Raw genomic sequence first — 17,931 nt, forward strand, 5'->3', positions numbered from 1 at the left:
ATTAATTCGGCGAAAGTACATCTAATTCGCAACGTATCTCTGTAGGCGTGGCTATCCCCTCCGCGGAGCAGTAACTCCCACTATAGGCGTGGTTATCCCCACCACAGATCAGGTAACGCCCCGAAGGGAGTGGTCTACCTTCCTCCAAGCCTCAGAACATATATTTCGTGATGTAAAAATTGCGTAATGCCAAAAATGGTTCTATATTCACAACAATATACAATTACATGAACCGTCAGTTCCAAAAAGGAACAAATAATGGCATATAATTACAAATTGGACCTTCCCGGACACAATCTCGTGGAACATAATGCAACAATTGAAATGAACAGTAGAGAGACACAGAGGAGGATGCAATTCGTGTAGTCGTAGGCTATATAAAAGGGATTTCTCCCTCAATCTTCATTTCTCCATAATTCTCGGACTGATCCGCGCTGGTCAACGAAATCAATACCGTCCGACAGAAACCCGCGTCTTCATTGAAAACCGCACGTTATCGTTGCATACAGGTCACTATTTCGGACATGTATTCAGAGACTGGGAACCAAGAGATATGAACATTTACGTGTCACACGTCTGGTACTGTCAACGTCTATCAAAGATACGTATCGACGATATCCCCTAACACTTTGACGCACTGCTTGGACCTTGCTCCATTAAGATTTACTCAATTCATCTAAAAAATGTGTTATATCACGAATAAATTCCTATCTGGTTCCTACGTCGTGCGATTAATCTAAAATAAAATTCTTTTGCATGAATTTCAACGAAGCGAAATACAATTTCTTTCTTAATACGTTCAACAGGTTGAAAATAATGTAACAGTCATCGCACTATCTCGTTCCAAGCCTAATCGACCACCGCGAATCAGCGTACCCTGTAAAAACTTGTCCGGAAGGTGACCGCCTGTCGTCTGGAGTGTTATCGCTGTAGTCGCGCGTGTACGTGTGTAGATAGGTGATCTAATGATAGCACACGATCGACGTTCCGAACTCGGAAAGATGCTAGCCTAGGACGCCTAATCGCCTGCCGAATGACGGTCAACTGGCCGACAGACCTGAACTAAATGTTCGCTTATTCTTGAGTCCCCGATGGACCCGGGCGATTTTTAAGATCCGACAAACACAGACTGATGATCAGCAGATTCGGCAGAGCGATTGCGACACGAAGGCGAAAACCAGGTCAGACCGGGTCCCTGATCTTTCCCCCCCAGGTGTGTTCCTCCAGGCTGCATCCTTCCGCCGCATCCCATGCTTCCATCCACTTACCGTAACTCGTTATCCTAACGCTAGATTAACGGCTCCTTTATTACGTCAAGTCCGATCGACCTATCGCGGCCAACGTTGCCTCGGGTATCAAGATTCCTGGTGGAAAAGTCGCTTCCCGACTTGGTAGCTACTTTATCTGTTGATTTTATCGATTCACGGTAGAACGCTTGAATTCCATAATTTTCCCGAGACCCCAGGCAACGTTGCCGGGATGAACGAGGGCCCACAAGGCCCCAAACACCAGATCGCATAATTTAGTACCTACATACATGAGTGTCAGCCTCCACGGGCCTCCACGTGTCGTTCGTTTCGCGAGACCCGAGCTCCCCACAATCTCCGGACGACTTCCTGCGCAAGTTGAAATTCGAATTTCAGGTTCGATCTCGAACCGAGAGGATGTAGAAGGGTAGAAGTTCGTTGGAAAGGTAGCGGTCCGTCCATTAAAGGGATCCATGGTGGAGGAGAGTGATCCCGGGTCTGGCGAAGCCTCGAGCACACCGATCGAACGCTTAAAACTCTGTTAGACGACGATTACGCACACTCGATAATGGATTAACGGCGGCTCTCTGTAGCTCGCTCGAAGACACCCTTAAAAAATATCTACTTTCACCGTTGCCGAGTGTCTCCGTCGGCCATTCTCTCGTTGCCGCGTGCTTATGCTCCTGTATATGTTTTATATTTAATATGTATAATATGTATATACCGTTTCATCCACCTTTTCATGATCCTTTTCACTCTGCCAGTCTGTGTGTACGAATTTGTTTCTCCTCCTCGTATTTATATTTATATATATATATTTACGTATTCATATATATATAATTTGTTTTTTTTTTCTTAACAGTTCTGTACATCAGGTTAAGTAACACCCTGGCTGGCTTTCGCGCAGTTTTCGCCAGTCTTAAACACCGAGTTAACGTTATTATCGCTACGACAGAGCTGCTACAACCTTCCGTCGGCCAGTTTCTTCCTCCCGAAACAGTCCGTTTTTGTATTTTTTTTTTTTTTTGGTTTCGTCTCTCCAGAAACCGACGAGCAGTAAACCTTCTCCTTTTTTTTTGTTAATAACGATACAATTGGTTAGTCTAAAAATTGGATCCGAAGGGGCTTGAGGTGGGGGGTTGTTCATTTTTTTTTCTTTGGTTTTCGAGGGGTGGAAAGGGGTTCGTTGGGGGTTGCGTATGAGCTTGAGCAGATATTTCGAGCACGATGACTCGCGACTCGTGAACGGCGTACAGCCTTACGCTGGCTTGTTCGTTTTGTTCGCTTTCTTCTTCGTCCTCCTCGTTTTCGTTTTCTTCTTCGTTTTCGTCGCTTTTCTTCTGCATTCGTTGTCGACTTTCCGGTTTCGTGAAGCTATCGGCACTCTGTCGCTGGAAACGACTATTATCGCGCTCGATTTGAGTTCCCGAAGTTTCGGAGAGTGCGTTGCGGATGGTGTTGATCACCCCTCATACTGAAACGAGTGGAGATTATTGTGAATTTCTCTGGTTTTCTGGCAAATAAGAAGCTGTTGTTGGGAATTATCATTTTGTTTTCGTTCTTTTGTCTGTTGAACAGTCTCCCTGAATGATCCCTTCGTATTACGCGTGAACACCGGAGTCGGATTTGGCAGTTTTCATATCGTTGGTTAATATAATTATTGTAGAGAGATCATGTATAAAAGACATTGAATAAATTATTTACAGTACGATATATGCAACTAAATTGATCATGAAAGTATATAATCACGAAATGTAATCATCCGAAGTACTGCTATGCGTAAGCAATCGCCCAAAGCTATTGGCCATCAATATTGTTGTTAATTAATAGTCTTGTCGAGTAAACTTGGTTGCGATAAACCCTCATCATCCGAAACAGCGTCTGTAAATCCTGTGTCGATGATTTCAACGTAATCCTCCGTATTTGCGGTTTAATTGTATCCATAATAACTAAACTGCAGATGCGTATCTATTCATAGTCAACAAAACCTTCGAAATTACTATGCTAAATATGTATCTCTACAAAAGCTCCCAAAAATTATAATATTCTGTAAACGCTTTAAAAAATTGCTGGAACGCAATACTGTATAGAAACCTCTCACAAACTGATGCAAAATTAAATGGAGCTTTCAAGAAATTATCAGAATACTGAGGAAAATCTCCGAAATAATTAAAATGTAACAGTCCATGGAGCTACCTCGAATAATTAAAATGATGTAAAAAGTCAAAAAAGTAATTAAAATATAACATTTTACAGAAGCTTTACAGAATCTGCACAATAATTAAAGTACAAGATTCCACTAAGCTGTCCCAGATTAATAAAATTCCAAAATCTCCAGAATAATTACACCACAAAATTCCGCAGAACCTCTCGCATAAATTATTCAAATACACAGCGTAAAGGATCTCTCCAGTGTAATTAAATTTTTCAAAAACTCCGACAATTCTCCGGAACAATCAAAACCCAAAATTCCACGGAAGCTCACGCAACTCGACATGCTTCTGAATCTACTTAAACGATTACCACATCAACCAACATTGAATAAACTTTCACACGAAACTCTAAAAGCACAAACACATCCGCAGTCGATTACCAACTCCACCAAAGTCCAAAATTCTCACCATCATCGCAACGCACTCTCCCCACTTACTCCACAGCTAACAATTCGACCCCACTCCAAACCATAACCTCAAAATTCCCAGCTAACTCTCTAATCAGTTCCAGAGTCAGCTCGAAATAAAACACGAGCGACATTAGCTCAACAATCATGTTCTCCGCGAAATTTCCAGCGTCCAGAGAGCCAGAGAGATCGGAGTCTGGCATCAGGGATGCCAGCATGGCAGCGTTCCTGTGCGAAGAGATCCTGTTTCAGGATCGTCGGCTGGATCAGCCATTTTTCCGGGATTCCATCCGCTGTTTGCGTTTCGCAGCTTCCGCAGACTTTCTGAAAATTCGATCCTGAAGTTGTTCGCGTGCCTGTGCGTTCCGTATTCAACCTAGGAGAGCAACGGGAGAGAAAGATAGAGAGAGAGAGAGAGAGAGAGAGAGAGAGAAAGATCGACCTGAAAGCAAGTTCGAGTTCAAATACGCAAGACATCGAGATCAACACAAGTTTGATGAACGGATCGAGTCTCTCTCTCGCGCACTAATCGAATGAGCCGGTTGGTCTCGGTGATCCAGGGTCTCGGTGATCCAGAGGATCCTCCGTTTTCGGCCGCGGCGATTTGATTAGTGGCGGCGCTGCCTCTGACAAGAAATGATTATCCGCAGACACGGAGCTTCCTCCTCGCACCTGATTAATCCATTACGTCTCCTCCTTTGTTCCTGGCCAACCGGCGGGCACTTTGCGACGTCTGATATCCATTCCGGCGGATGTCGGCGACGTCCTCCACCCTCTGTCTTCTTGTTCTGCCAATCACGGTCCCGGGCTCTTCGTGTTTTCCGCGGATTAATCTGTCCGAGCGCAGACAGCTTGCTCATTTCGCCAGGATCGATCCTTGTCCCGAGACACACCTGGAACTGGTTCCTCGCTGTTGGGATCTGGGTCCTCTCCTCTTTGGCTCTCGTCCGCTTGTTCTCCCGGTTGACAGAACTGGTCCGGTACCGGTTCTTAGACGTCCATCGCGTCACCGACGTACCCCTCGTCAGGACTTTCCGGGTGATGAGGAGGTTGAAGGTCCTCGGCTCTTGCAGCTGCCGCGGCCGCAGCCTCGCGAGCTGTTTTACTGAGCAACGACCTTGGGGATAGAGGCGTGGTTTCGCCCCGATAGGCGGCCGGCGGCGATGGGATGAATGGGACTTCGGGGAACACGGCCACAGGTGAGACCGGGGACACTGGCAGCTGTTGTTGCAATGGCTGCTCCACTGGCTGGATCTGAGGCGGAGGCTGCACCTGGGCTGGATACGGGTAGCCCTCCGCGGTGTACCTGGCGGGGATTTAGAACGGTTCAAATGTCAGTTTTCGTTGGTGTAATAGTAGAATTTTGCATGGTCTTTTATATCCGGTTGATGTATGTGAAACGTTCGCGACCGAAATGTCTGTTACACCTTGGGTAAAGCAATGATTAGATCTTTTTCTACGGTGAAAATAATCTAACAGCATTTCTAGATTCTCCTGTACAACAATAATGAAGTGACAAATGCATAAAATCCGCGGCCCCCGCTGATGAACGTTTCGAGCACGTCTCTTTCACATACACCCGGGAATTATTATAATCAGAATTTGGCAAAGATTCTCAACCTCAGGTACCTGGCGTCAGCCCTAGGCAGCACAGGGTCGTATCCGGGCGACCTCGCGAGGAACTCAGCTTCCCTGGAGTACCTGGCAGGTGGAGCAACGGCGGAGCCCTCTACCATTCTCGTTCGTAGTCTGGGAAGAGTGCTGGCGGCGCTGAAGGGTATCTTCGGCAGGCCAAAGTTCAGAGGGTATCCATCCTGGTCGAGGTAGCTCAACTGAGGAATGGTAGGCGGACGCAGATCCGGTTGAAGAGGGTACCCAGAATCATATTCGAGAATCTGTCTTTCACCAGGCTGGTGTCGATACAACTGTCCATAGCCTACGTCCGTGGCCTCCGGCACCTCGTTGATGAGGTCCGGCTCCGTCAGGTACTTGGCCACCGGGCTGCAGTAAGGTTCGTCCACAGTCCTGTGCTCCCTGTGCTCCAAAGTTGCAGCCCTGTTCACTTCACGCTCTGTATAAGAGACTATCTGCTGATGTTCCAGCCCCAATAGGCTACCATTGCCTTTTCTGCAAGGCAGGCTCGTCGTTGTATCCTTGGTGATCGGCATCACGGATTTGTTCTGTGAGACCAACGCTTTGGAATTTCGTTTCCTGTCCCGGCGACGCTTTCGCATGCAGAACACTATGCTGCCTATCAGCGTGCCTAAGACGAACAGAGTCCCTACTAGAGCTCCTGCTGCGATCGCCACGATGTAGCCCGACCGGGAGTGGTCGTTCGGTGGTTCGACTGTGATCTTTTCTTGGAATAAGACTCGGAGAGAGAGGTTGGCTTCCGCGGGACCTGCCTCGTTCTCTGCTATGCAGGTGTACGTGCCGTCGTGCGAGGACTCGACCGAGTAGAGCAGCAGGGTGCTGCTCATATTTGTGCCACCTCGCTGACGGTAGACGTATCTGCAACAGAGTGGATTGGGGCTTCGCTGTAATAATTTTATGTGACCTTGGAGTGACCTTGAATTTATAAATCTTGGAAACTTCAGGTCGAATAGCTTGATGTTGGTTGGGTTTGGGGACCGACATTTTCATTCACGGCAGCGTATCTAATTTACAGAACCGTCGACAGCACTGTTGGTAAGCCACCAAGGATCGTGAGTCCGGCGTCGCGTCGGTTCGTTCAACGAGGCATTTGTCTGGCGAACACCTTGGAAAATTTACGAATGTGGCGCACGTAGCGGCTAATTTAAACGGAATCGAGTTAAAGGTTCGTTCCCGCAACGCGACGTGCCCATTAACGATCGTCGCAACGACAGAAACAACGTTTAACCGGACTCAGAATTCTTCGAGCACCTCTGTCACACCTAAACCGGTACTCATTCGTTAACACCCGAGTTCCCCGCCGTTGAAATAGTACTCATCTATCAGCAGCAAACCCAGACCCATCTTAGATCAACACTCACCTCGGATATCCCATAGCCCCAGCAACAACCGAGTCGTTCTCGTTCTGAAGCTTGCAAGGTTCCCCATTGAACCACCACGTGAGCTTGGCAATGGGTACAGCGTAGACGTCGCACTTCAACGTGACATTATCCCCCTCATAAGCTTCGATCTTCTCCTGTAATTCAATCTGAGGCAAACAAGCCAGCTCGTTCGGCTTGACAGCTTTGATCTGTCTTCCCCTTAGCTTCGGCGGGGCATCGCAAATAGGTTCGGACTCCTGCGGAGTAGCAGGAGCGGACTCCTTCAGCCAAGCTTGCGTGGCGTTCAGTCTACAGTCGCACAGCCAGGGATTATTATGCAGAGTGAGTCCTCTCAGACTTCCCCCGAGCGGAAGAGTGGAATCAGGCACTCTGGTGAGCTTGTTGCCATCGAGTCTGAGCCACTCGAGCAGCTGAAGCCCGTCGAAGGCTCCCTGCTCGATAGTCTCCAGTCTACACTGACTGAGTTCCAGATTCGTCAGGTGTTCCAGTTGCTTGAAGGCAGCTCTGCGGATCTCTTTGATGGGATTCCCATTAAGCAGGAGCTTCATCAGGTTCGAGTAGAACGGGAATGTGTCGGAGGGTACCTCGTCGATCAGGTTGTCCGACAGGTCCAGCTCTACTAGTCCCACTAGGCCTACGAAGGCTCTGGAAGCTATTCCGCTGATGCGCGACTTGCCCAGGTATAGTCGCTGCAAGTTGATCAAGCCTCGCGCGTGGAAACATTCGGGTGGCAGGCTGCCCAGGTTGTTCTCCGATAAATCAAGAACTTGTGTCTCTTCCCTTGCACCATCCGGCAATCCCTTCAAGTCCCGTTTCGCGCACTCCACCCACTCCTTGCCGCTCTTCCATTTGCACGTGCACACGGAAGGACATCCGGATACCGCGGACGCCCACGACACCAGCAAAACCGTCCCCAACACCGCACCTCGCCACCGCCAGGCTCGCACGCTCGAGCACATGGCGAATCGCGAATCGTTCCACCCACGGACACCCACGCGTCTTTCTATCTCATCTTGCACTGGTGAAGCACAGGTGAACCGAGTCCTTGGAGTTGGTTCTACGCCCTCGAACGAACACCGAGACATCCCGACATTGCGCTGAGAATGTCGAGGAGGTTGGCAGGACTGCTGATCGAGATCCTCTCCCCTGCGTGATCGATCCGACCCCCTGCCGCCGCCTGCGGGATCATCAAGGACTCTTGAAGAGAGGAAGCTCCGGCGTCTGCAACAGGAAGAGTTAGGTGTCTTTAGGTGTCTTGTTTTGCAGGAATTTTTGCATACATATTTCTGGGTGTTTGAAGTAAAATATAGTGTTGTACTACTTTTTTTTTGTAACGAAATTATCGCAGCTCATATATCGACAATTTTTCGTGAACGGAGAAAATAAAACTGCATTAGTGTTTCGATTTGTTTGACTCGGAAAAAATGTATTTATCGGTCCACTAACGACGAAAATAATTATGGTGATTATGCGGAATGATTCACCCCGCAGATTACTATACTGGAATCGTTCTTGCGGCACCGACGTCGTTTATTCGGATTAGCCTCGAGAGATGTGCGGGAAGATGCGAACGATTCCGGAGCACAATGCTGAGGAAGAAAAGAAAAGGGACGAAAAGGGCCGCCTCTCTAAAATGCAGTCGTTATTCCACGTTCTTTACGAGCGCCTCGGAGGGCCGGCCTTAAATCGTCGATAAGCGAAGAAAAATGTTCGTCCCCCCCCCGGAATAAGTGGCTGCGGTAATAAACGCTGAAAATTCTGTGGTATCTGCCGTGATGGAGAACGTATGTATGTCAATGCGCGATTTCCCCCTCAGAATTATGGCCTCTGCGTGACAGAAATGTATATCGAATTAATGCGCCTCATTTCGCGTTCGATCTTTATCTGAAAATACAGGAAAATATAAAGGAGAAATTCTACGATGGCGTTGAGCTGACGTAAAATTCGAAAACTCGATTTTATTAGTATGATCTCAATTCTGGAAGCGTGAGAAACGGGAACAAATAATGTTTAATGGAATGACATCAGTTTGCAGGAACCGTCTACTTGTGCGAATAACTTGCACAATTTTCAAGATACCGCTATATAAAAAATTGTGCACATACTTGAAATATGTTCAAATAAGTCTGTAAACTTTCATAAAGATACATTGATCAGTTTCTTAGAAGAAATTCCTCAAAGTGTGCCTACCCTCAGAACGGTCCCAGAAACAAGCGTAGCGACGAGAACAGTCTGATTCTCGGGTGAATAACTTGCACAATTTTCAAGATACCGCTATATAAAAAATTGTGCACACACTTGAAATATGCTCAAATAAGTCTGTAAACTTTCATAAAGATACATTGATCAGTTTCCTAGAAGAAAATCCTCAAAGTGTGCCTACCCTCAGAACGGTCCCAGAAACAAGCGTAGCGACGAGAACAGTCTGATTCTCGGGTGAATAACTTTCACAATTTTCAAGATACCGCAATATAAAAAATTGTGCACATACTTCGAACATACCCGAGCAAGCGTGCAAATTTTTATAAAGACGCATTACGCAGTTTCCCGGGAGAAAATTCTGATACCACCCCGTCCTATTATGACGTCCCCGACATCTCCGAGCGTAGTGACTGAAGAAAGGTATTTTTCGCGTGGCAGTGTAATTTGGAATCAAGAATCCGCGAGCACGAGAAAGTACAGAATAGAACGGGGCGGTCAAGGACCATATTAAAAATTCCAATCGCCCGGGAGCAGCATCAGAAATCGCAGCGAGCACTTATCCGGAGAACGCGGCGTTACGACCGGGTCGTATCGTTCGCGAACGACAGCGCTCGTAAAGCTAACGTCGCGTCGATTTATGTATCGCGAAGCGGCTCTAAAAATTCTTTTATTCTCGGGACCCTCGCTCGAATAAAATCGCCTTTTCCCAGAACCAGTCGCGGACACAGTGGGAAGTCTGGCCGCGCGCATTCTTCGGGATCGATCGGCGACATTTGGTTTTAATATTTTTCAGTCTAAGAAAATTCCGAGGAATCCCGTGGCGGCCGGTCCCGGGTCCCTTGGAACGGATTTTCGTTCGCCTTTCACCGTGTGATCCTCCATTCAAATTCCATCGGGTTTCCCAGGGACCCCCACGCGACAATCCAAAGCCACGAAGGACGCTCGGACTGATAAAAAGAACCGATTCTCTACGGCCGTGATTCCTAACGTCCTTCCTCTCTCCCTCTCTCTCTCTTCGAGGCGGTTATTCCGATCAAAAGATAGCGAATTCCGGGTTGGCTCGGTGTGCACCCGATACCGGGGAATTTCGGCTCCGCTTCGATTGCTTTTCCACTGCGCCAACCTGCTCGACAAAGCTGAATAGCCTAATGTCGAACTCCGGCCGTGAAAGGAAGAATAGATCTCGCGTCCTGCTCGCTTGTAAGTGCGCCGGGCCTCTTTCTGCGTTTATGCCACCCCTGAATTTGTAATTCTTGCGCTTTCATTCAACCAAATCCGAGTGATTTCGTGTAAACGCAGGGTAGATTTTTATGTAAAACATGTCTCCCGTCCCGAAGGAAATAAAATTTGTTGAATTTCGACGATGTTTCCTGCGCTCTTCATAAAATCCCGAAGCACGATACGAAGCCTGGCCTCATCTTCATTACTATAGTCCCAAGCACCTGATGCAAAGTTATTGTGTATTTCGAAACAATAATGTAATTACCAAAATGTACTCTACCTCCGCTCCCGGCTTTCATTATCCTCCTACGTCAATTTGTCGATGCGCTCCCGTGAAATATAATTAACGAAATGTTTCTGTTTCCCCAGAAAATAATTATTACTAGAGTGAGAGAGGGGGAGAAATGAAAGGGGAGAGAGGGAGAATGGTTGCGTACGAAATGCCGCAACAATTTCGCCGGGCAATTCGAATGACATAATTAAAATAGAAGTTTTGTGCAGAATGGAGGCCACGCGAAACCGCTCTTGGAACATTATAATCATCCCGTCTCTAACAATGATAATCACGGACGTTAAGCGCAACTACCATAAAAATTGCGCTGGTAATGCGATAATTGCATCCTGTTATTTTAGAAGGATAGAGAACGGAATAACATTTGTTCCGTGATTTAATGAAGTATTTTATATCGTTGGGAATAAATTTTCATGTATGATATTTTAAGCGACATAAACGGATCATCTGCATATTTAGTATTAACAGGAATAATTGAATATAATATGCATATTTTATATTGATAGGAATAAATGAATAACCTACATATTTCGTATTATTGAAAATAAATGAATAACCCGAAGATTTTATATTGATAAAAACAAACGGGCGATCTACATAATTTCGTATCAGTAAAAATAAATGAATAACCCGTTTTACTGCAAATAAAAATTTTTTCACTTTAACTCTGTATTCCCAATATTTTAAATCCCACTGTTTTTCCCATAAACGCATAAAATCTACAAATGAATCACAGTAAATTCGATCAGAGCTCCGCCGAGTTAATATCGGCAGTTTCATAAAAACTTTACAGAGCAGGGATTCTTTCGTGGCAGTTTCTGTAAATTAAAATGTGTATTTGCATAAAGATTCTGTCGTGCGTGGAACAAAACGAAGGAGATCTGTGTTACAGGAAAAATTGTGTTGTATCCGCGGAATGTTTGGCCGATGAGACTCGCAAATAGAATGATTACGGGTCGGTGATTGCGAGACGCGGGAAATATTTGAGCTCCCGAGCGCAATAACGAAATTAGGGCCTTAATCTCCGCTGAAAGCATAACCGACCGCGGCCGTTATTGGTGTGCGCCGCGGCCCCGTTCGCGGACTTTAATCGTCGCCATTAATACCCGGTAATTATACCGCTATTGACCTAATAATTATTGTTTAGGCGCGCGGCCCCGCAGCCCCCTGTATTACGCAACGACGGAGAGCCTGTGACATCGTTAACCGCGGGCAAACGTCCCCTTTGCGGTCCCGATATCGCCGCGATACGTTCCTCCCTTTTTATCCGACATCACGACCGATTATTCGGCCGGCGTCCAACCAGCTCTTCGATTATTAGCAATCCCAACAACCCCGCTGTCCAAACTGCACATTTATTTTTTTCAGACGCAGAATCAACCCTTAGCAGTCGAGGGGTAACTCGGAATCATCGCTAAAAATTGCTGTACCATTATTCACAGTATTCTTTCAATTGAAGGGGTGGATGGATAGAGGTGTCAAGTTTGTTTTCTGTAAAAGAGTTTTTAACAAAATATGTTGTCCTTTTTTGATCAATGAAGATAATTATTATCTTTTGTAGTATTAAAGATTTGTGTTATTATCTTCATTCATCAAAAAAAGACAACATACCTCGCTAGAAACTCTTTTACAGAAAACACACAATTTGTTACTTGACACCTTCATCCATCCACCCCTTCAATTATAAGGTATCATAAAATAAAAAAAGAAAACATATAGTACAACGGAATTATTCTAGATCGGAAGAAATGTTTAATTTTCGAATTAAAACAACCCCGCTGTCCAAACAGCACATTTATTTTTCTTCAGACGCAGAATCAATCCTAGCGGTCGAGGGGTGACTCGGGATCACCGCTAAAAATTGCTGTACCTTTATTCACAGTATTCTTTCAATTATAAAGTACCATAAAATGAAAAAATTATATACAACAGAATTATTCCAGGTCGGAAGAAATGTTTAATTTTCGAGTTAAAACAGATCCGACTGCAAAGGATTAAAAATTTATATAAAACATAGCATTATGGCTTAATAACGTTGATAGAAGAATAAATATTTCCTTCAATTTGCTGAAATGAATGCAAGAAGAGTTTTGAAATATTTTTTGGAGAGCTGATCCACATGGAGGATAGTTCGCTGCATTTCGTGTATAGTTCTCGGGATAAGGAGGTCTGTGGCCTGATTTTCGGAAGATGTTCGAACGAATGGTCCAAAGACCCAGTTGCACGGCTTCCGCTCGCTACTGCATTAACACGCGCTTTGAGGCGAGCGATTTTGTCCTCGCCAAGAATTCCGTGTCCTCATAACCGGGGGCGTTCCCTTTTAGACCAGGCCGTTCTGTATGCACATGCTCCTCGCAAATGAACGCTCATATTCTTCGTTCCACTACGTGTATACACACGTACATGCATACCGGTACGTTCGTGTATGAACTTGTTCTCGGGGAGCGTTGGAGTTAGCGCGTTCGTCGCCGTGCAAAATTCACCGTCTGCGACGAGGGACTCAAAAACGGGTCAAAAGATTGCATTAGAAGTTTATCGAGCTCGCAAATTGCGAGTGGCTTGCTTACCCGTGGCAACTATCCTCGCTATTGTTAAATTATATCTTGCCGGGCTTGTACCCGTGCGGAGAAAACAATTGCAAACATTTACAGTAGGACCTCGATTAACCGGCTTGATCGGGAGACAAACAGCCCGGATAAATTAAGGCCCGATGGATAATCAAATCAAGATCCGAGGGACATATCTAAAATGTACATTAGATTCCAAAATACATTTTTTCTTTTCGAAAATTTATTTCCCTTCGCAATATAATCATTAGACTGCGGATCTGCATGCAAAATAAAAATTGCCTGCATCGATTACAAACCACAGAAACCAAATAACAAATTCATTCTTCTTTTAATTATCTTATTAAGCTGAAACTAATACACCGATGTCCTCAAATCTTTTGAATATGTCCACTGAATTAAATTGTGCATGCTCATTTTCGTCATAAATGCATAAAATATGCAGTCTAATAATCATATCTGAACGCATATTTGTTTATAATCGGGATCCGGTTAATCGCGGTCCTACTGTATTTACAAAATGTCTCTGGATGGACAATTTCATCGACTACTGTGTTCCATAAAAATCAAAATTTTTTAACGAAACGTTCAGGTAAACGACTTTAATGTATTCAGTGCAAAGTGTAAATATATTTTATGAAAAGTCCAGTAACATTTTCAAAGACACCTGAAATATAATGGCCATTTCCTGACCGCCGCCGCTCGGACGTCGGTCCCCGAGCACCCGGCAGTCCAATAAGGAATTACAGGGCAACAAAAGTAGATTGCACGGTGACCGTAAGTAAATACATTACGTTAATCGTCGGTCAGGATAAGGGAAGGTAAGCTTGTAAAAGTGTGGTCGTTTTTTAGCGTCGTGGAAGCCCGTTGATGAGAGCCGGGTGTTTTTGCGGAGGACTTCCGTCGTTCCGAGCCGTCGGTGTCGCTGCAAATCCTGATGAAGGCAGCTGCGAGGCTGCTGAAGTACTGGCAAGGACACCTATAGCATCCTCGAGGCTCGGCTTGTTCAGAAAACAACGCGGCTTGCTACATTCCTTCCCTTCTACTTCTACATCACTTCGTCAATTAAAGTCTGCGCTTCAATCTTCTGTATCTTCACCCTAAATGGTGCTGCCAAAAAATCCTTCCGCTAAAATCTGCATTAACCTAGCCACTACTTACAGTTGTCAAGATAAATAAACATAGAGTCGACTTATGTACTATGTACCCAAAAAATGTCCCTCGCCCTAATCCCATGGTAACAGGACTGGTTAGTAGAGGATTTCCGAAGGGAGAGGGAGTTAGGGGGATGTTATGGGGGTTGAAGATAACTGGATACTCGAGGAATCCTTGTACATGGTGTATCCGAACGCTTGGGAACCCCTGGCCAGGCGCTGGAAGAAATAAGGGTGGATTCGGTCCACTCGGACGGATCGATGAGAGGCCTCTCGCAGGTTGCCCTCTTGTTCGTCTAGGTCATTGGAGTCGAGGACAAGGCTTCTTCTTATTCGGAGAGCCGCGGACAACAGCCTCCGCTCGGATTTCCAGCGACTTCGACGAAGATTGAACGCCCCACCCCCTCTTGACCCCCTTCCCTTCCTCGACGCTTAATACGGCCAATAACGGGACGATGTTAACTACATTCGCCCATGTTTATTGGCTCGCTCCTCCGACAGAACCCCCACCCCTTCCTTCGACTGCTCCCTCCTTTTTTATATTACGCAATTACTGGAATAATTGAAACCCTCCCGAGAATTATTGCCGGAGGAATCTTGACGCCAGCTGCAGTTTTTGAATTCCGCGACTGCAAAGAACTTTTCATTTTCTCCCTTACAATTTCAACTGTAACTTCGTCAATCCTCGTTATTTCCAAGTGGAACTTCTCGGGAAAATTCTCAACACCACGCACGATTTTCCAAAATTTAAGCAACAATGGATTTTCACACTTCGTGAAGACACGCAGGTCGAAGATCAAAGTCCTGAACGATCGGAATTCGTCAATTTTGCGCTCCGCTGAAGCGAATTGTATTTCGCAAAATAAAAGAGAAGGAGAAACGAAGATAGGATAACGGTGATGGGAGGTTTGCTCCTTATCGAGAGTGGGGCGCGATTGTCGATTCGTTAAGGCGGGAATGATAACAGGCCGGCGGCGGCGACTTCAAAGCGTGTCCGCTGGAAATGAAAGTCGCATTTAATCTCCCCTTTCGGCGCTCCCTGGGCTTCAGCCCGTCGAACACAATCCGTTCGACGATCATTTATTCTTCAATTATTAAATGAAGCTCGAGGAACCGTCCCTTCGAAATCCGATTCCGCGACAATAACTATCCGGAGAGACCGATCCTTTTCTTCCGCGGCGACTCACGGGATTCGACGCTTTTTACCGGATCCACAATTTGCCGGGGACACGCTTTGGGATTTTCACGTTCTACTGGTTCCTACCTCTCTCATCCCACTCTCTCTCTCGCTCTTTGTGAACCCGGTTTAACCTTTTTGCGATGTCCCGGGAATTTTTGCGTTCATCCCCTTGCTCTTTTCTGGCCAATTTCATACATAAGAGCTCTGTGCTGCAACGAACCTTTCACCGACGCCTAATTTGGTCTCAGAATTTAATACGGCATTTATATTTACAGGTGTACAGTAAGGACCATAACTGATTCCACACAATTTAAATCAGAATAATTTTTATATGAATGGACTAAACACACACACACACACAACTTAGATTTCTCTGTAAAGCTAGAAGAATTAGTTAGTTTATAACTCTAAAATACCATTACTGTCGTGTACTAAGACGTTACACTAGTAAGTAAACATTAACGTCTTAGTACACGACAGTAATGGTATTTTAGAGTTATTTAAATTGAAATATCTCCTGAACTACTAACTTTTCGATATACATAGGTTAGTACCTTTTTATTACGAATGTCCAGCTGCATCGATTGATGTATTAAAAAATACCTCATTCCATTTAAAAAAATGAAGGTGACCTTCATATCACTAAAAAAAATTACATAAAAACAAAAATTGTTTTGGTATCTTAGGGAGCCCCATTTTACCATTCAACTTTGTCCTTCAGACATTTGACGTATCTTTAAAAACAACAAAGATACTCAAGGTGGTCAAGTTAGGTGAAATACCCTGTATAATTTATACCAGTTGACCGGACACATCTTTTGAATTTTCGTTATTGGCCCAGCTAAAAAAGTTGTAAAAATCAATTTTTACTATTGTTTTTCGCAATTCCGTCTAAATGCATTTTTTTAACATATTTTTTTACACATCATTTACTAAACTAATTTTTTTAGCCTTACAGAGAAATCAAAGTCGTTTGGTCCATTCACAAAAAGTTGTTCTGATTTAAAATGTGTGGAATGTGGAAAATAAAAACTTGTCTGCAGTCACAGAAAGAACTAGGAATGCTTCCACATTTTTTATTTTACAATTCGTCGAAGTAGGAACATGTCTTCGTTGGAATTAATTCAATGTTTCTTAAGAAGTCATACAGTGTCTAAATAAATTCTAGCTTTTCCATTTTAATATAATGTGGTCTTTGACTTTTAGGGGATGGCGTTGTCTTTCACGTGGCCAGAAACGGTGCAGCTAGCCATAGGAAAGAATTGATCGCAACTCTCTCTCTCTTCATCCCCCATATGAAAAGGGAACGGTGGCCCGGTTTACGGTCCCGCTGCAAGGAGCCGTTGCAGTTTGCTTTTTATCGAAAATTTATAACCCGCTTACGCGTACCACGCCGCGCATGTTCTCTCGCCGAGGGAAAAAAATTTGCGGGCTGTTTGTCTTTCGTCGTGGTACACGGTTTTTCGAGCACCTGTATACGCTACGCGCACGACTCTCTGAATGCTTAACGATGATAAAGGGGGTGGTGGTTAATTCGCGAAGAATGGCAGCGCCAGGTGACGACTGTAAATGAAATTTTGACTGTGCTGTTGCTGTGGAATATTCTTTGCGAATTTTTCTCCACGCATATATAAGCGTCTTATGTTCTATTCATTATTGTGGATCTTCGCGCGGAATAAACATCTTTTATTTAATTCTATTCGCGTTAACAATTTAAGTAATTTATACAAATCCGAACGAGAGAAGAATTTCTTCGACCAACCGGTCGGCGATGAAAATGGAATGAATAAAAGTACTATAAAATAAAATCCACAGTTAAAAGGCAGCACATCATTTAGTTGGATATTCGATGCAGAATAATGGATGAAATTCTTTTTAACAAACCGAGGGATTTTCTGTGTTAAAAATGAACTAATAGTGCCACGAATTAAAAATTCACAGTGTGCTTGGAAGAAAGAAAATAATGGTGAGTTTTCGTGTTCCAGGTGAAACTATGAATTGGCGAGATTTGATGCTGATTTCAAGAATTTGTTGTGATTTATAATGCCGGTTGCAACGGTAAAGGAATCCTTCAAAGCAGCGCAGCGGTATCGAGTCAGCTGAATGACTTCATTGAAATAGTGCGAGTCGGGCAGCAAGAAAAATTGCCCCGATAAATTGCGTCTTAAGTCGGAGGAGAGGATGTTCTCTCGGTGGTCGGTGGTATTGACTTTTATTTATTTCGACCCAGCCGCCGCGGTTTTATTATACCTACGTTTCTTCGGAGTTTCTGCGCCGGCTTTCATCGTTTCCTCGAGCTCTAACGAAGCCTCTGTGCATCGTGCGGCAGCGCGTTTCATTCACTTCGAAAAACAACACAGAACTTCGCGGCAAAAAACGGCCGTGTTCCGAAATATGTTCCGCGAACTGGACC

The 17,931-nt window shown here is 44.9% G+C and overlaps 1 protein-coding gene across 4 annotated transcripts in view; it reads right to left on the bottom strand.

Annotated features, from left to right (window-relative positions):
• Nucleotides 1-3,249: 3,249 nt before the first annotated feature.
• LOC143212132 (uncharacterized) overlaps nt 3,250-17,931 on the bottom strand; it is a 272,339-nt gene continuing 257,657 nt past the window's right edge. For 3 of the 4 annotated variants that reach the window (XM_076430549.1, XM_076430548.1, XM_076430547.1), the window contains 3 exons: nt 6,882-8,123; nt 5,488-6,378; nt 3,250-5,173 (listed from right to left, as the gene is read on the bottom strand). In XM_076430549.1, coding sequence (XP_076286664.1) covers nt 4,858-5,173; nt 5,488-6,378; nt 6,882-7,987 — 2,313 coding nt within the window. In that variant the 5' untranslated portion in view covers nt 7,988-8,123 and the 3' untranslated portion in view covers nt 3,250-4,857. The remainder of the gene's footprint in view (nt 5,174-5,487; nt 6,379-6,881; nt 8,124-17,931) is intronic. The other variant, XM_076430550.1, reaches the window with a different exon arrangement.

Source organism: Lasioglossum baleicum, chromosome 9, assembly GCF_051020765.1.
Source record: "Lasioglossum baleicum chromosome 9, iyLasBale1, whole genome shotgun sequence".
Taxonomy (NCBI): domain Eukaryota; kingdom Metazoa; phylum Arthropoda; class Insecta; order Hymenoptera; family Halictidae; genus Lasioglossum; species Lasioglossum baleicum.